This window comes from Tachyglossus aculeatus, chromosome 19 (assembly GCF_015852505.1).
Source record: "Tachyglossus aculeatus isolate mTacAcu1 chromosome 19, mTacAcu1.pri, whole genome shotgun sequence".
Lineage (NCBI taxonomy): Eukaryota > Metazoa > Chordata > Mammalia > Monotremata > Tachyglossidae > Tachyglossus > Tachyglossus aculeatus.
Window position 1 is genome coordinate 34,833,149 of NC_052084.1, and position 19,103 is coordinate 34,852,251.

Here is a 19,103-nt window from a genome sequence, read left to right on the forward strand (position 1 = left end):
TCAGGCATTTGTGTACGAATAATAAACTGCACAGTCAATTTATTCTGATCACACCATTTGTGCACTCTTTTATGTACGTCTCCCGGGACAGTATGGAAGATCCTCAAGGGCAGGGAATGTTTTTTCTGTTTCTGTTGTACTTTCCCAAGGGCTTGGTAGAGGCACCCAATGTGTCATTAATAAATACCATTTCTTTTCACTACAATTACCAAACCTGTTAAGAGTTCTGCTCCTGTTTCAACCCATCTTTTGTTCTGATAACATATGTAATCTACTTTTATTGGCAACTCACCACAAAAAAGAACCATCTTCCCGTTCAATTTATTTTGGGGGCTGAGCATTCATTTCAATTATTATTTTGAAACACAAAGCTAGTGGCTACACTTTGTAAATTTAACCAATGATGGATTTCCTATACAATGCTCGGCTCAGATGCAGAGTGAAGTTTATATGTTGATTCTCCATAGAAAGCTCTTACGGTTCTCTCTTCTTCTCACCAGTGATTTAACTGTCAAGGAAAAGCAGAGCTAGTGCAATAAAGAATAACTGCAGATCAACAAAGGCCAGTTTCTAGAGAAGACTCATGTGGAGAAGGTGAAAATTACCCACAGAATCCCTAGAGGCAAAGAGGGAGGATTGTCCTTCATATTGGATAAATGAGGGAAATTAGGAACGAGCCAACTCACAAATTTTAGGTTGCTCTTGGGTTGGTTTCTTCAGTGGCAACAGCTGAACGGTGACTACTTGAAACTAGCTGTGGCCACTGACGATCTTATTTCAGCCTTCAGACAGCAACAAAGAAAAGGCAGCAACCTTCTTGGACACCCACAGCACACAGCCAGGGATGTTACTATTGGCCTAGTGAATCGTCCCCTGACATTTAGTACAAAAGAATCTCTTTTCTGCTTTGTTTTATTCTTCCAGGGAAAACAAACAAAAAGGTACGTTAAACCAAACATTTTCATTTACATTATTTTTGGATCACTTGATTTTCCTTCCTGAGAGAAAACTAACATCCTGAAATCTTTAATCTAGAAAAGTACTCAAATGTACTTCTGGAAGACAAAGATGGGCTAGCCCTCTGATGACTGGATTCACAATTGTTTAAGAACAAAAGCCTTTGAGTTAGACAATAATATTAAATATAAATGTCACACTGCAATTTCCCATTTCCCTTAAAGACAATCAAAACCACAAAACGTTGGCTTAGAATGTAAAGTTGTGCCCTTACACTTTGCTACTTACAAAAAAAATACAGTTTCCTTTTAAAAAGAGGTTTTGTAAAAAATAGTCTAAGTTCTAGGATCAGACTTTTTTTAGATAATACATTCAACTGTTAGAATGTCCTTGTTCCACTGGACTACCTGTAAATGTGTCTACTGTCTTGTACTAGCCCATCCACTTAGTACAGTGCTCTGCATACACTAAGCATCAGGACATACCACTGATTGATAAGTGGCAATACAATGTAGATACAAACACCTGATTTAACTTGGATATATTGAATTAGTCTGCCCTTTCATTTGGACCTTTATCCACAAAGGTACTAACCTTCATACACAAAGAATCTTGAAAATTGAATCCATTAGACTATCGGAACCATTTTATAGCACAATGTCTCACCCTTGCTTTATTTAAAAACTGACAGAAGGAAACTGCATTCACACACACTGGCAGTTACTTGATTCCTATTTCTGCAAGTCCATCAAATTAAATTACTATACATGAGAAGCATTGTATTAGTGTCTGGGAGAGTACAACACAGTAGATAAGACATGATACATACCCTCCAGAAGCTTACAATCTAATGGGGGGGGGTGGGGGTGGGGGGGTCAGACAGTAAAATAAAGACAGGAGAAGCAGAAAAACTGACCAGCAGTGGAATCACGGGAATGAATTAAATGTTCAACTGAATACAAAAACAAAAGTTCTGAAGAGGGTGAAAAATGAGTAACTCCAGCAGTTGTGCTCATCCAAGCGTTTAGTACAGTGCTCTCCAAGCACTCAAAAAATACAACAGATTTTTGGCTGCACAACTGAATTTTTTCAATTCACTATTCCTAGCCCAGTTAGTATAGAAACTTAATGCAGACAAAAGGGAGAAAGGAAAGAGGGATAAAAGGAAGAAGGGGGAGTGAGGATGAATTATACGGCGAAAAGGAGAGACTGAGGGAAGTGAGGATAGAGAGAATATGTTCTTGCTTGCTGCTTGAATACACTTATGAACCACACTGGCTTTCCACCCTGGACATGTTTTTTATATATAATGGCATTTATTAAGCACTTACTACGTGCAAAGCATTGTTTAAGAGTTAAATTCCTTTCTCTACCAGTTATTGGCTATCTAAGATCCCACCTCCATGATTCTAGGACAGGGGTTCACAACTATAAATGCCAGTTTCCAGATGCGTATAATATTTGTGTGTGTATGTGTGTGTGTGTGTGTGTGTGTGTATAATAAACACAAACCAACATGCACAATCCCTTCTGATTAGCTTCAGGAACATGGCCAAAAGTCTGTGTATGTGATCTGATCTGATTTTACTTACCCTCAAGTTAAGAACTTCAGAAAACAGTATCTAGCTGATCAGATGCTGCCTTAGTGAATCTGCTCTTACAGAAAACATGTTCACTCCTTTAATAAATACAAATAAACAAGCCTAATGAGTTGAACCAAAAAATCAATACGTAGCTTCCAAAAATGTTACAATTGTTTATTTTCAGGTCATGTATGTTGGATGTCAATTAGCCATAGATTGGTTCTGGCAATTCTCACATGATTCACAACACGACAGAAAATCACCTCTGAGCAAATGCTAGAAACTGCCATTCTTGTTTCTTTACTCCTTTTGTCCAGAAGTGGTTCTGGTTTAGGTCTCACTTAAACGTTTATTTGCTTCAGAAGCATGATAAGAGTAGAGGGGCAACTATTTACTATGTTAAGCATTTATTAACTTTGTAGTAGGAGAGTTTCTGGTGTCTTGAGAAAAGAGCTACTAATTCATGATGTTAGTAGATACATCTAGACAAATTAAATTTAAAATACTCAACAGGATGCATTGTAGAAAAAAATCTAATATTTGAATGGAAAAATCATTCTGGAAAGGTACTTTTAACATTAGCAGAGTCTGATGCTTACAATTCTTAAAATAAAATTTCCAGTAAGTTGAATCAATGGAAGTTCATGGGCAAGGTCTAATAAATGAAGTTTTAAAGATAGACAGATTGTAAAGAAGGGGAGATCTTAGCAGGTCCTTTAGAAAATGCTTAAAGTCTACCTGAATCACAATTATAATCAATAGGTTATGAACCCAAATGAGATATTTTATTTCACTTTCAAAACTACTCTCCCTATTCATTTATCAGCAAAGAACAGAATTTCTTTTTAGTGTCAGCTTGAATGCTAAGTGGGGACTTATTTACTTAAGTAGCCAAACTCTTTATAAATCATGCAATGTGATTTGGTTACGCTCTCAGGGTAGAAGGTAATGACATGCAAATGAAAAATAAAATTAAGTTGATTAAGGTCAAAATGGCAAATCTGTGGTTATTATGGGAATCGGGAGAAAACAAATACTTGATCCCAAACATTTGCATCTCCGCCTAATTTTGCACAACAGCGGGGGAAAAAAAAATCCAAAAATAAAGCAACACACAAATCACCTGCCAACGTTCGCTTTTTGAAGTGTCAGATAACATTATTTTCCGAACGACATCGAAGGCCTTCATTGGTTATGCATGAGGTCAGTGAATATTAACTTCATTTACACTTGGTTGAGAATTGGCTGGTGTCAACAATAGATGCTTTGCTCCTCTGCTGAGAGGGGTTAGAAAGTGACAGAAAGCTGCCACTGGGGAAGATGGATGGTCCCATTCCCTGACCCCTCTCCTCCACAGTGTCATGGCTTGGACTCCTTTCTTTCTCCACAACAATAGGCTTCCCAGTGGCCTTCAGCTTTATTGGTGCTAACAGGTCCAGACATTTTCATCGATTGGATTCTCTGCCTCTTAAACAGAAGAGCTTGCCCTTTTGGGCTAGCAAAACCTTGGCTCAGATTTTTTTTTTTTTTGTAATTGCTTTGCCGTTGTCTGTCGGAAAGGATGCAGTTGGACAGGCAAACATCATGTCACTGCAGAAAATGTTTTCACTATTTATCTCATTTTCCCAATGGCATTTTAAGGAAAGTGATACATCGTTTGCTTGCAGAAGTGAACCCTGGAGTAGTTCACAGAGTGCTGTAAAACGGAGAAGCGCTACATGCCATATCTGCCATATGTTGCCAATTTGTACTTCCCAAGCGCTTAGTACAGTGCTCTGCACACAGTAAGCCGATTGACTCTGCTAATAATCAGAACTTTGTAATAAAATAACGATTGTTTTAAACTGGACCCACTATTCAGGGGTTGCATAAATTAACTGCAATGTTCGGCTATTCCACAGATACCTCAAAACAGACGTAAAAAGGCACAATGAATATACTTAGTCATGTATTGGCTGGGCTTTAATCTGTTTGCCTAGCAAGTTACGAGAGGTTATTTAAATTTGGAAAACACATTAAACTGGAGGAAAAAGACTTCCAGACCTATTTATTTCAAGGTAAATATATGCATTTTATTCTAATTAGAGAGCCTACATTGTTTTAGGAAGGGGATGAGAAGAGTGAGAAAGAGAACCATTTGATCCTAATTCACTAATTTGACTTGGGCAAAATCCCCAAGGAGTAGGAAAGTAGTAAAGATGTTAAAATATTTTCAAATGTATTTATTTACATAAAATGCAACCCTTCCTGCTTAAATGAAACAAACACTGGCATCTAAATATTCATTATTGACAAAGTATGTTGCAATTTAAAAGGAATAATGTTTATTCCAATCTGTGTTTTAACTCATGTGAATAATAAATATTCTACAAGAAAAGGCTACTCTCTTTTCCCCTTCATTTGATTCTCTGCAACAGAGAAAATAAAATTTCCCCTCACTTCCAACCTTAATCACTTTAAGACTAATAACAGGTAACAAAGATAAGAATAAAATTTTTTACCTTTATCTCTAAATTACTGTTCAAGTACAAGCTGCTATTTACTTCCTGCGGTAAATTTCTCATTAGGTCACAAACTCCTTGGGGGAATAACCATGTCTAGTTACTCTACTGTATTCCCCAAATGCTAAACACACTGTTCAGCACACAGTAGGAACTTAATAAATACTACTGATCGATGTGAATTAGTTTTGGAAATGCCAACTGAAAAGTTTCATTTTGTTCACAAGACAAAGATACAGGTCATAACTGATCATTAATGTTTCATATATTTAAATCAATCGATAATACTTATTAAGCACTTACTCTAGCAGAGTCAGGGAAAATAAAATAGAGTTAGTATACATAATCCCTGCCCTCAAGGATTTTAAAATCTACCAATCTAAAATCTACAATGACAATTACCTTTATGTATACATCTGAACGGCACATTAAAAAGCTCTATCAAAACACAAAGATCATCAGGGTGAATGATTAATCAGGCACTCAACAACTTGCAAAGGAAACCTTAATACCCATCATCCATATCATGCTAGACACTTCTCTTAATTGACTACAACAGTGTTCCAAAACTAAGATTTACCTCATCCATCAAATGACTATCAGGTACTCTGGGATGTTGCGGAAATAAAGGAAAATGCTGGTGTAGGCCTTTTTTTTTTTTTAAACTCTAAAGCCACTCTTAAATGACCTATGCAGTCTGCTTGGCATAGTCTCAGAATATGTCCATCAATCAATGTCATGAATCTACGAAGCTCCATTTTGACTGGCAACTGACAGTCAGCTATATATTGAATACATATATGTGAATATGTGATTAAGGTATTTAGTATATACCTTCCTCTAAAATAGAGATTTTGGAATGTGGATTAATATAGGGAGATTAATTTATCTCAGAATGAGGACAGGGGAAAAGTAAACAATTACAGACATGTTTCATATTCACAGGGCACCATGGAGGAAACCAATGCTTTCTTTCCCAACAAGCCGAGCTTGACGCAGCTTGAGTCATATAAACGAGTTGAAATTGCAGGATCCTGAACCACTGCAATCTTTCCAACCCTTTATAAGCACTATTTTTGCCTGTACCTAGTACAGAAATATCCTATACACAAAAGGTGGCAAGAATGTGCATTAGTAACCTCTCTTCCTCTGTGATATATTTTTTAAAATTGCACCAGTATTTTAATAGTGTTGGTATTTATTAAGCACTTACCCTGTGCTAAGTGTTGGAGCAATACAAAATGAATTGATTGGGCAAAGTCCCTATCTCACACAAGGCATACAGTCTAAAACATAAGGATAGAGTTTTTAATCCCCATTTAATATGAGGAAACTGAGGCACAGAGAATAAAGTGACTTGACTAAGGTCACACAGCAGAAGAGATGCAAAAGAAGGGGCTAACACCTGGTTCTCCTCTGACTTTCAGTCCTGTGCTCCTTTTCTTGGACTTCACGGAGCTCTCCTATCACGTGAACATCACTATGTTAGGTGCTTGGACAACATAGCAAAATAACAAGGGATCGCTGCCCGGGAGGAGCTTGTGATTGGCGAAGACAACAGACAGAATCTTACAAATACATTCATTTGCCTCACCAAATAGTTGGACCAACCACAGTTTTGAGTAACCATGTTTAGCTGGTAACCACTATGGTTCCATGATACACAGTTTTGTGTAACCAATTTTTGGGGTGGTTCCATGCTAGCCAACCACCCAACATTTCAAGCTAACATTTTCCCACCATACTCAAGCACAGCCATCTTACTGTGCTTCATGCTAAGACTGTGAGCCCACTGTTGGGTAGGGACCGCCTCTATATGTTGCCAACTTGTACTTCCCAAGCGCTTAGTACAGTGCTCTGCACACAGTAAGCGCTCAATAAATACTACTGAATGAATGAATGAACCAGTAGAAGTGTTACATATTGTTTTCCTCACAAGGCTCACTGGTTTCCTGATCTTGCTGCTCTTAATTATGGCCTCTCAATGAAAATTAACAGGCAATTAGTGAAGAGACAAGAAGAATTGATTGTTCTGGAAAATCAGAAAGTGGGAAGGATATGGTCTTCATAAAGAGGTACCTTGATGTGGAGAACAGTGGGGAAACCTTTTGGTAAAGCAATGCTATCTGGGGTGACTGAACTCAATATGTCCAAGGCTGAATCTTCCCTCCCTAACCCTGCCCTCTCCCTGACTTTCCCATCACTGTTGATGGCAATACCATCCTTCCCGTCTCACAAGCCTGCAACCTTGGTGTCATCCTCGACTCCGCCCTCTCGATCACCCCTCACATCCAATCCATCACCAAAACCTGCCGGTTTCACCTCCGCAACATCGTCAAGATCCGCCCTTTCCTCTCCATCCAAACCGCTACCCTGCTGGTTCAATCTCTCATCCTATCCCGACTGGATTACTGCATCAGCCTCCTCTCTGATCTCCCATCCTCCTGTCTCTCCCCATTTCAATCTATAATTAATGCTGCTGCCCGGATCATCTTTGAAGATGCTGAGAAGCAGCGTGGCTCAGTGGAAAAGAATCCGGGCTTTGAAGCCAGTGGTCATGGGTTCAAATCCCAGCTCTGCCAACTGTCAGCTGTGTGACTTTGGGCAAGTCACTTAACTTCTCTGTGCCTCAGTTACCTCATCTGTAAAATGGGGATTCACTGTGAGCCCCCCATGGGACAACCTGATCACCTTGTATCCCCCCCAGCGCTTAGAACAGTGCTTTGCACACAGAAAGCGCTTAATAAATGCCATTATTATTATTATTATTATCTTTGTACAGAAACGATCTAGGCATGTTACTCCCCTCCTCAAAAATCTCCAGTGGCTACCAATAAACCTACGAATCAGGCAAAAACTCCTCACTCTCGGCTTCAAGGCTCTCCGTCACCTCTCCCCCTCCTACCTCACCTCCCTTCTTTCCTTCTACAGCCCAGCCCGCACCCTCCGCTCCTCTGCCACTAACCTCCTCACCGTGACTCGTTCTCGCCTGTCCCGCCGTTGACCCCCGGCCCACATCCTCCCCCTGGCCTGGAATGCCCTCCCTCCGCACATCTGCCAAGCTAGCTCTCTTCCTCCCTTCAAAGCCCTACGGAGAGCTCACCTCCTCCAGGAGGCCTTCCCAGACTGAGCCCCCTCCTTCCTCTCCCCTCATCCCCTCCGCCCTACCTCCTTCCCCTCCCCACAGCACCTGTATATGTTTGTACAGATTTATTACTCTACTTTACTTGTACATATTTAGTATTCTATTTATTTTATTTTGTTAATATATCTTGTTTGGTTGTCTGTCTCCCCCTTCTAGACTGTGAGCCCGCTGTTGGGTAGGGGACCGTCCCTATATGTTGCCAACTTGTACTTCCCAAGTGCTTAGTACAGTGCTCTGCACACAGTAAGCGCTCAATAAATACGATTGAATTAATCAATGAATAAAGCCAAAAACTCTCTAACCCCATATGATTAATGGTAATTATAGTAATTATGATATTTAGTAAGTGTCGACCATGGGCCAAGTGCTGGGTTAGATAAAGGATAATCAGAAGAGACACAGTCCCTGCCCCATGACAAGGCTCACAACCGACGGGGTAGGGAGAAAGTTTTTCATTTCCATCTTACAAATGAGGAAACTGAGGCTCAGAGAGGTTAAGTGACTTGCTCACGGTAACGAACAAAGTCAGTAGCAGTACTAGAATTAGAAACATGTATAAAGGTAATACATAACAAACAGATACTGACATGTATAGAATATGGAAAACAAATATATTGTTTTCCTTTGTATTCAAAGTACCAAAAGTGAAATTCACCCATAATTTGGGGGGGGGGGGGGGGAGCTTAATAAGCCCAAAGTGAATTTATTAAGCATTTATTAAGCCCAAAGTGAATGGATACGTGACATTCCACTTTGGATTCTTGAGTTTACTGCTACATGGATTCAAACACTGGAGTACCTGTGATGAGCGGTAACTGTTTAGGATATATATATATATATATATATATATATATATATATATATATATATATGTATTTATATATATATATATAAATAAAATATATACCTTTCTGCGGAGTTGATTTTATATTTAATATTCATAACAGTTATTGAATAGGAGTTTGCAAATGAAGCAGCATACTCTAGGGGCTTACAATCCAAATAAGCTTTTTATGCTTAATAGTTTAGATGTCAGACAATAGATAACAAAAGTTGTTTTTTAAGTGATCCTTCACCTTTGAAAAAAGACCTAATTTGAAAGGGGTTCAGAAAAACGAGTATAAATGATGCGAAATGTGCTTGACGGCTACAATAATCTCTACCACGCGTTTTTTTCCACAGTGCCTTTTGGATGAAGCACAATGGAAGAATTTGGGACCACAGGTCTGTGAGGATATTTTTTCCACAGTGCCTTTTGGATGAAGCACAATGGAAGAATTTGGGACCACAGGTCTGTGAGGATAGAATTTGATCAAGCATCGGTACGAACGGCTGTGCATGTGTGAACGGCATCAAACCTGGCGTTCATTTCTGCAGCATTAGTTTTCTGTAACAAAGCCCCTCACTGTAAGTGAGCTGGTGGTATTTTTAAAAGAATGTGACTCCGAATTGGTGGAAAGACCCTGTCCTTATGAAGGGCAAGATGAAATTAGGAAGTGTGACTGTCGGGGATGGAGTCCGAGGTCCAAGCCCCGGGAGCGGAGAAACAGAGAGAAAGGGATAGAAAAAGAAAGAGCAGCAGAAAGGGACGCTAGTAGGGGGTGGGGGAGGGATAGTGATACAGGGAGACAACCAAAACCTTGGTCTCAGGCGGTATACACACAGGCACTGTCCCCACACCGCCAACCATGCTAAACCACACACATAAAAAAACATACACATACACAGTAGAGGAAACAGGCACTGGATGGACTGTCCCAGATGAACAAGTCTCACACATATATACACACACACACACCCATGTACTCTGTGCAGAGCAGAGTCCACCAGAAAGAGTAGCAAAAGCACGCTGGTATACAAGTGCCCACAATCTCACCGTTATCCCAGAGATCCAGCTCGGTGGGCAGTCTGAATAAACAAGGAAGCAACAGCAGGAGAGAAGCAGCATAGCCTAGTGGAAAGAGCATGGGATCAGGAGTCTGATGACCTGGGCTCTAATCCCAGCTTTGTCAAATGCCTCCTCTGTGACTTTGGGCAAGTCACTTAACTTTTCTGTGCCTCAGTTTTCCTGTTCTCCCTCCTTCTTAGACTGAGTCCCGTACAGGACTGGGATTGTTTCCAATAACTTGTACCTACCCTAGTGCAGCAGTGTTTGACACAGTGTTTAACAAATACCAGTTAAAAAAAAAAGAGAGAGAGAGAGCCATGAAGCCAGCAGGCTTACTTTAAGAGAAGCAGCGTGGTTTAGTGGATAGAGCACGGGCCTGGGAGTTAAAGGTCATGGATTCGAATCCTAGCTCTGCCACGTCTGCTGTGTGACCTTGGGATGATCACTTAACTTCTCAGTTACTTCATCTATAAAAAATGGGTATTACTGTGTGGGCCCCAAGTGGGACAGAGACTGTGTCCAACCTGATTAACTTCTCTCTACTCCAGTGCTTAGAACAGTGCTTGGCACATAGTAAGTGCTTAACAAGTACCACAATTATTATTATCATTATAAATCTACCATGTTCTCCAGCTGCAGTAACTCTGGCCCCTAATCTTGGCACTTTCTGTCCTCAGGTCCTCTTCATGCTGATACCAGTGTCCCTACCATTACCATGGCCCAAAGTGAACTTCTGTCTTTTCTTCAGGGCCAGTGATGGGACGAGGGCACGGGGAGGGGCAGCTCCTGAGGATGGTACCTCTGATCACATTAAGAACAGATGATGTGGCTCAGGAAGAAGAGTACTAATTCACCAAGGAAAGGAAAGTAGCTCAAATGAGGCTATTAAAAATGATGGTCTTGATATGATAAAGTCTTTGATTTTTTTTTAACTTCCTGATACACAACTGTTGGGCCTCAGAAATGGCTGGTTAAAACCATCAAAAGACATAAATCTGTGGGTCCGGCAGGTCAGCTCTCCAGCAAGCTGGTGCTTTCGGTATCCCCACTTTCTTTAAGATGAACTGACCCAGAACTGACACAAGGGTCGAAGGTATCTTCATAGTGCCCAATTAGATCACCAACGTCACTGCCCTCCAGTGAACGGGAAAAAGTAGGCCACTTATCAGATCATCTCAGGGGATTTTTCAACATGCCTTGAAAACCAATTTCATTAATTTGAAAGACCCACTTCTTTTACTCTACAGGCTGTTGAAGACTTTCAAAGTCCAGCTATAATTTACAGTCTTAATGGTTTCAATGCAATGGTCTGAGGCTAAGACAGCTGTAGATATAGGGACTAAGCAAGGTGTTAATTGGGTGACAGATGCACTAAAATAGAAATCACAGTGTGTGTCCTTTCAGGACGAGTTTCTTTTCCAACTCATTGAAGGCAAGACATAACATAATAATCATCAACATTAAATAATTAAAATTAACATGGAGGGGGAAGGGAGAAAGGAGCCTCGGCAAAAAATGGCGGCTACGGGAAACATTCACACACACAAATAAACCCTCTCAAAACATCTTGGTTAAAGATTTTCCCTGTGTCACCCAAAACTACAGAAAGCTGGTACGAACCAACAGACCTGAAATGAATTTTCCTCCCTCGTCAGTGGCCTTTCCCAAATGATCCTTCATGAAGATATTAAGTGAATTTTTTGAACTCAGAACTCCCCTAAAAAACCACAGTCCAAAACATCACGATTTATTCATCCACCTACCTACATTAATTTAGTTCTGTTCTAACACGTGATTTCATTACACAATTTGGAAACAGCAAAATCGAAGAATTAGGGAATGTTCTTTCCACAACACGAGACTGTTCTGATAGAACACGCTCCACAAGTTTGCTCTAGTAGATTCCACGTTATAACAGCACTCAAGATGCAAGCACTCAAGAGGCTTCCCAGCCTCTGCCTCAGCCTCCCTTCGCTGATGAGTCCCATAAAGGACTTCATGTATTTTCTGTTTCTTTACGGTATTTAATCAAGTAAATGGCAAAACTCTAACGCATTATACTATTGTTGGATGTAGTATTGATAGATACATTAATATCAAAAATACCCATCACGGGGATAACTATGCCGCCTGCCCATTAATTCTCATTGAATTAATGGCTCCTGTAAACACAATTTTCCCAAAACACACAGTTCTTCAGAATACAACTCTCGTATAACACAATTTCATAGATATTTTCATACTAAATGTTTTTCTATATCAGTCAAAGATCTATATGGAATGAAGAAGAGATCAGGATGGCCAGGAAGCCAGAATTCCAGGCACAGATTAATCCAAGGCCAAGAGAAAGCTCCAATTCAGGTGACTAAAATTTACTCTGCAATATTCACTTCTTTAAAAATGAGTCAGTTTCAGGCACCTCAAGTCACAACCATTAGCTGTTGGAGAAAATATCAAAATGATGGCAGGCATTTCTCCGCAGAGATCAGATTTGGGGATTTAAAGGCTGTATGTTTAAATCACTCTATGCCTTTATTCCAGGATTCATTTTTTAAAATCAAATTTCTCCTATGGGGATTCTTGAAATGTGTTAGAATAAAACCGGTGAATATATTTGAAACTTAATAATTCGAAAGTTTCTCCTTTATCAATGTCATAGAAAGGATGGGTGTTAGAAGAGGGATCTTTTGTAACCTTTCATACTACTGAAACTCCAGTCATTACCACTTGAGCCCAAGGTCTGATGGAACAGCTAATTGCCGTGACAACTTTAAAAATATTCACCAATCTGAGATAGCTGTTTTCAGAGTTAACAGGGAGCAGCATGCAAAAATGAAACCGCCCACTTGCTTTCTAAGTCCTGATGAATGACGATCACAGCATATTTTAGAAAACTTTTGAAGTAGCCAAGACTAGATTTTTCCAGGAGGCTGACATAGATCTAAACTTTCAGCCACTCAACTCGCTCCCTCTTCGTTTTACTTTGTTCTTAGACCTGTTTTGAGTTGGCATAAACTGACTGCAAATTCCTTGAGGCCAGAGTTCATTGTTGACTAACTCAACTGTACTCTCAAGGAGTTAGTGCAGTGTTCTACACACCGCGGGCCCTCAGTAAATACTACTGATTAATTTGATTTTGCAAAAGAAAAACAAAATGGTTTATAAAATCGCTAAAATCCAGAATGGCTTGCTACTAAAATGGATTTCAAGGTAAACCAAGGGGTACAATTTTATTTCTGACATTCCTAAAATACATTCAGAGATCACTGAGTGACCTCTGAAAAAATTATTCAGATAATCTGAAGAAATTTAAACAACTTAAACAATTCATAGGTATAACCTAGCCCACTTTATTTTATTAAAATGCAAAATAAGGGACCATTTTGACATTTTTGCTGTTCTTAAATCCTTCTTTTTTTGCTATGGCGGGGCGGGGAATTTGGAGAAGCTAAAGGATTTTTGGCAAATGTCAATTTGTGTCTGTAAGGCTATTAAAGTGAAACGGCCCTTGCTCATGCCTTGCCCTCTGCCTAGAAAGTCTTCCCCCTTAGAACAGTGCTTTGCACATATTAAGTGCTTAATAAATGCTATCATTATTATTATGTCCAACAGACCATCTACTCTTCCTATCTTAAAAGCCCTACTGAAACCACATCTCCCCCAAGAAGCCTTCTCAGACTACCTCTCATTTCCCCACCCTATTCTTCCCCCCTTCTTTGTCATTGATACACTTACGTCCATATCCCCTAAGCACTTTGATACTAACCCCACCTGCCAAAGCACTTTATATATATATATATATATCCTTTTACTCTGTTGTTTCCCCTGCCTGTAATTTGTTTTATTGTTGTCTCCCCAACTAGTCTGTAAGATTCTTGCTGGAAGGGATGGTATGACCAAATCTACTGCACTCGCCCTAGCACCTAATACAGTGCTCTGCACACAGTAAGCACACAGTAAATACCACTGATTGTCTTACACTGTGGCGGGGCTTATTCCCTAATTCCCTATCAGCATTCTAGCCAAAAGTGAAAACATATTATGACAGAATTGGCTGCAAGAACATTAATACCTATACATATGTAATCTATATCCTTCAGGGTTCGAAGATGACACTACCAGCGCGGAGATTTTTATCCTTGTGTGTGTTGATCTATGTATCAAAGGTATTTGCAGGTGTCATAAGTTATTGAAATGTGGAATTGTATTATAGAAGAAAGAAACCTTAACATATTTACATGTGGTTCTCACTAGAGAAAGATCTAAGCTATGTCAAAAGATATTAGAGTAAAATATGTTTCTGAGGATATGCCAAAAAAAAGTACTAAATACCTCATTGCCTCAGCTTACAAAAGAATGAAATTCTGTGGGAAACCTTCCAAATTGTAGGCTTGTAACAAATTTACTTAGTTGTCACTAAAGCAGGCCAGAGTGAACGGCAGGCAAACTATTAATTTTGGATGTTTCTAATTTACTCCATTCAGTGCCCAGGTAGCAAACTAAATGAAATCCCTCATTATTTTTCTCTTATCCAGTACAAATATTCATTTCCCTAGGAGGATGGGTAAGAGGTCATTTACTAAACTTCACCAATGTAATATTGTAGATTATTTTGGAGAATAACCCTTCAGGGCTTCAACCAGCTCTGGTAAAATCAAAAAATTTGACATCCGGGGGAAGTGAGATGCATAAAGAATGTTAAAGGAGGACACTGAAGGCTTTGGTGCAAAAACCTCCTCAACAACTATGCTCCTTACCATCAAAAAGGTTGATGGTAAAAGAGAGCCACCTACATTAGTGCCCATGCCTGGATAGGGGCCTTTCTTTATCAGCTTTCAAAACACAATTGTGTATCAATACACTAGCTTTAATATCCCTGACTGCAGAGTTCATTGTGTGTACTGAATCCCCAGCTGCAGAGAATCCTAACAAGATTTTGGAATGCCGCATAATCAAGATGGGAGACTGCAGCGACAACTTGGACTTTAAGCTAAAAAAACCACTTCATTAGGCTAAGGTGCAATCTCCCCATATTCCCCTGCTCTTCTCACAAAGACCCTCAATTTCCTCAATACTGGAGTTGTTTTCATACTCCTAACAGAGTCACTGAAAAACAGGAGAAATACTATAAACGAGGATCTGGACTGCTTTTAGAGTGAAGCATTCTCTTAGCAATTGCTAAGGCCTGATGGATATTTGCAAATAAGCACGATGGTTCCTCAGTACTCGTGACCATTTAATTCCTTTACCAATTTTTGCCTGGGTTCCAAATTAAGATTGCTATTTAATAAACAGGTTATTTGATTTACAACTATTTACACTATTTTTTTTAGTTCATTCCTTAAATCTTTTTGACAATATTATTTAAGGTCTCTGATTTATTAATACCTAATTGGTTTATTCCAGAACAGAATTAGGTTTGCTGTCAAATGAAGTCAGGAAACATGCCTTTTTTTTCCACAAAGTTCCTTAGTGCATTTTGATGTGACAGAGTTGTTTTAATTCTCTAATGGAGTTGAAAAACTCAGAAATGAAATGATGAAATGCGGGCAGTTTTTACATTTTCACATTTGATGAGATTACACCTCTCAGTTGGAGGAAACATTCCCATCTTTTTACCACAATGCCGAAGGGTTATTTTGGAACGTTCAGTAGGGCCCAAACTCACCTTCACCTCTCTTTCACAAAAAATTTTTAACAGAAATTCCACAGAACCCAATCTGTGGAAATTTCTCTAAGACCACTGAAAGCTGCAGTCTCTTATGGTTACATAACCTGTAAGTATCCACCCACCTTAAAGCTAGTTTATCATACTTACTTTTCATCAGTAAGATGAATGCTGATTTGCTTCCTATACAGCATTTTCAGTTTTTGATGTGTTTCCTCAGGGGAAGGGGATGTGTTCTGTTTTCATTTTTTTACGGGAAAGATTTTGATTCTGCTTTCCCCACTAGACTGTAAAATCCTTGAGATTAGAGATCACGTCTTCTCTTTTTTTAACTCTCCCAAACACTTAAGTACTGTGGTCTGAAAACAGTAGGTGCTCAATAAATTCTCCTGACTGCTTGCCCTTGAGATCAGAGATCACATCTTCTACTTGAACTCACCCAAGTAGGGGCTTAATACTATTGATTAGTTGATTGCATTCCCAGAAGGAAATAGTTTCTGCACATAGCCTAGTATAATCACTAATCCTTTCTGAATTTCTTCTTACACACACACAAAAAATGTTTAAATACCTGCAGGAAAACGCTTCCAACCCAGGGGACTTTGCAGTTTGGAAACAGTCACCCGGTTAGAGGTAAAATTAGACAAGGAGTGAAAACCTTGAAACTAGCCATGGAGTATGGAGAAAATGGTTGGTACTTATTGGGCCTTAATGCTACCCTTAAATAACATATTATATTCAAAGTGAAAGTTTAAAAATCAAAGTTTGGCTCACTAATCAGTAGCATTTATTGGGCTGCTACCTACTGAGTGCTTGGGAGAGTTCAACGGAAAAAAATGTGTTACTGCCCTCAAAAAGGGTCTGTAGTTTCAGAGTTCTGCTTGAGTTCGACCCTAATTCTATAGATGGGTGGAGGGCTCTGGGGTGTAGGTCCTAAACAACTCCTCCAAAGGCACCGTTATGCTACAAGCAATGCCCTTTATACTTGTGGTATTTTCCAAAAATTATGATGGTTCCAGTGGAAAATGGGCAAGGTCTGTGATAAGGAGCGGGCGATCCTTGTGGGAACTTTCTGAGGTGATGATTTGACGTATGTTCAGTTACACAGTAAATGAAGAGCTGGTGAAGAAGGGCCAGGTGGTGTGACGGGAGAAACTCAAAAAGACAATTATATTTGTTTGGCAATATTTGTGCCTGCTGTATGCAGAGCACGGAACTAAATGCTTAGGACAATATAATGGAACTGAAACAGTCCCTACCCACCATGAACGTCTCAGTTCCATTTCCAATACTGTTCCTATGCTAGAAGTTAGCTTGAGAGAATGAGACTGTACATGCCCGGTAATAATAATATTTAGTATTTGTTAAGCATTTACTATGTGTCAAACACCGTTCCAAGCCCTGGGGTGGATACAATCAGGTCAGACACAATTCCGGTCCCTAATTCACCTAAGAGGAGGAAGGTGTCTCTTTTACTTGGATACAGTTGGAGTCCCATCAACCAGCCCTGAGGAGACAGAAGCTAGCCACCAAGATGTAGGGTGTCGCCCCAATAAATCAGACCCCACCCCACCAGTTTCCTTGACACTCAAGGAGACAATGCAGAGAGGAAGAGGAGGAAGAAGAACATGCTGAGGTGGGGAGAGAGAAAAACACAGAAAAATAAGTCCCTTTTACCCTTTTAGCATGGGCGATGAGGGCAGTGTGAGCAAGGAAATATGCTGTCCACATACCGTGACTCGTGATTTCAATGAACCTTTGTAGATCACTTAATCATCCTTTCCATGGCACTCAACAGATCCTTATAGACCATCTGCCACCACTCAAAAAAAACCTCTCCATTTTAAGATTCTGGTGAAAACAACATTATGTGAATGCCTCACTGAAGAAAAGATGCCCTGATGCAAGTAAACAAAAAGCTTCTATCTCACATCAGTGGCAATAAATACGAATACAAAACTGTATAGCTTGATTTTCCAGCCTATACATTGAAACAGTATGGAAAAGGTACACCACCTATTTCTCTTCCACTTATCTCTACGGGGGCTCTCCTCCCACAATTTTGTTTTCATCCCACACCGTCTGCGATTGAAATATAACCTGTACCAAAGGGGAAATGTATTATTGCAAAAAGTCGGAAGTGAAGTTCAGCTTCAGGCATGAGCTGAAGGACTGTGACTCTTTCATTACAGCTTCAGAGGTTAAGAACCCAATACATCGACACGAAATGCCAGGTATCTATCGCCAGTCAACAGTGCAAATCATCTTGTTCATAGCACATATGGGAAATTCTTTAAAAAAAGCCTGAAGAAACTGTGTCCACTCTGCTTCCACATAATACACGTTGACCCTGACAATCTTGTTAGAACTCTCCAAGTACAATGAGTGGTGGTTGAATTCCATGTCCAACATCAAACAAGTTCAAAGAGGCCATTAAAAATGGGTCAAAACAGTCAACAATGTCAGCGGTCCGTCCTTATGGGATGAGATTCACCTAGGGAAAAAATCTACGGTTAAGCAGTCCTAGGTTTGAAGCATACCGCTACCATTCACGTCACCCTTGATTGGGTGGGAAAGCTTTTAAAAAAATTGCAAGACAAGAGGGGGGCAAAAAAGTGGATATTACTCACGTTCACAAGTGTCTCCTTTCTGCTGGTAGCCAGCTTTGCAGATACACTTTCCAATAGGGACCAGCCATTCTCCTTCAGCGCTGCAGTGCATCCGAGGAGAATTCTCGGCCTCCTCTTCCGCACTGTGAACACAGGTCCCGCGCACCTCAACTAGGGAGGAAAATTCTGAGCCGGTCACTGTATCTGGAAAGATAGCTAAGTTCTCAATAATGGACCAGCACTTCTTGTAGTACACTTTGACTGACACGAGAGCAATACAGGCCCCTACATCCTGAAAGGCAAGGTAGAAGCCCTTTTTGGACAAAGGTCCGATCTCTCTCACCTCAGTGTTAAGTTTCATCTTTCTCTCACCAAGGTCACCCTGTGTAAAGCTTTCATCAGCAGCGATAGTGTCTATTTTTACATACAGGTTTTCTCTTATATTCCTGCCAGTGTCGTAGTCTGTTTCATAATAATACAAATTAAAGGTTTCTTTACATGTGCCCAGGACTCCAGGAAGACTGTTACAATCCCTCAGGGTGAATTTCAGTTCTACAAAAATCCTTTGTGCATTGCCTTTTGCAATCCAGCTAGTCCGAAGCCAGTTGTTTTGATTAGGTTCCATAACCTGGCATACCTGGTATGTCCGTATAGGGGTGTAGTTTTCATCCAGTCCACTAATTTCTTCCCACTACAAAAATGACCAGAAACAATCAATCAATCAATAATATTTATTCAGCACCTTCTCTGTG

The 19,103-nt window shown here is 39.9% G+C and overlaps 1 protein-coding gene across 9 annotated transcripts in view; it reads right to left on the reverse strand.

The window, feature by feature from the left end:
- EPHA7 (EPH receptor A7) overlaps positions 1-19,103 on the reverse strand; it is a 184,640-nt gene that overhangs the window by 157,019 nt on the left and 8,518 nt on the right. For all 9 annotated transcript variants that reach the window (XM_038760947.1, XM_038760946.1, XM_038760945.1 and 6 more), the window contains exon 3: positions 18,373-19,042. In XM_038760947.1, coding sequence (XP_038616875.1) covers positions 18,373-19,042 — 670 coding nt within the window. The remainder of the gene's footprint in view (positions 1-18,372; positions 19,043-19,103) is intronic.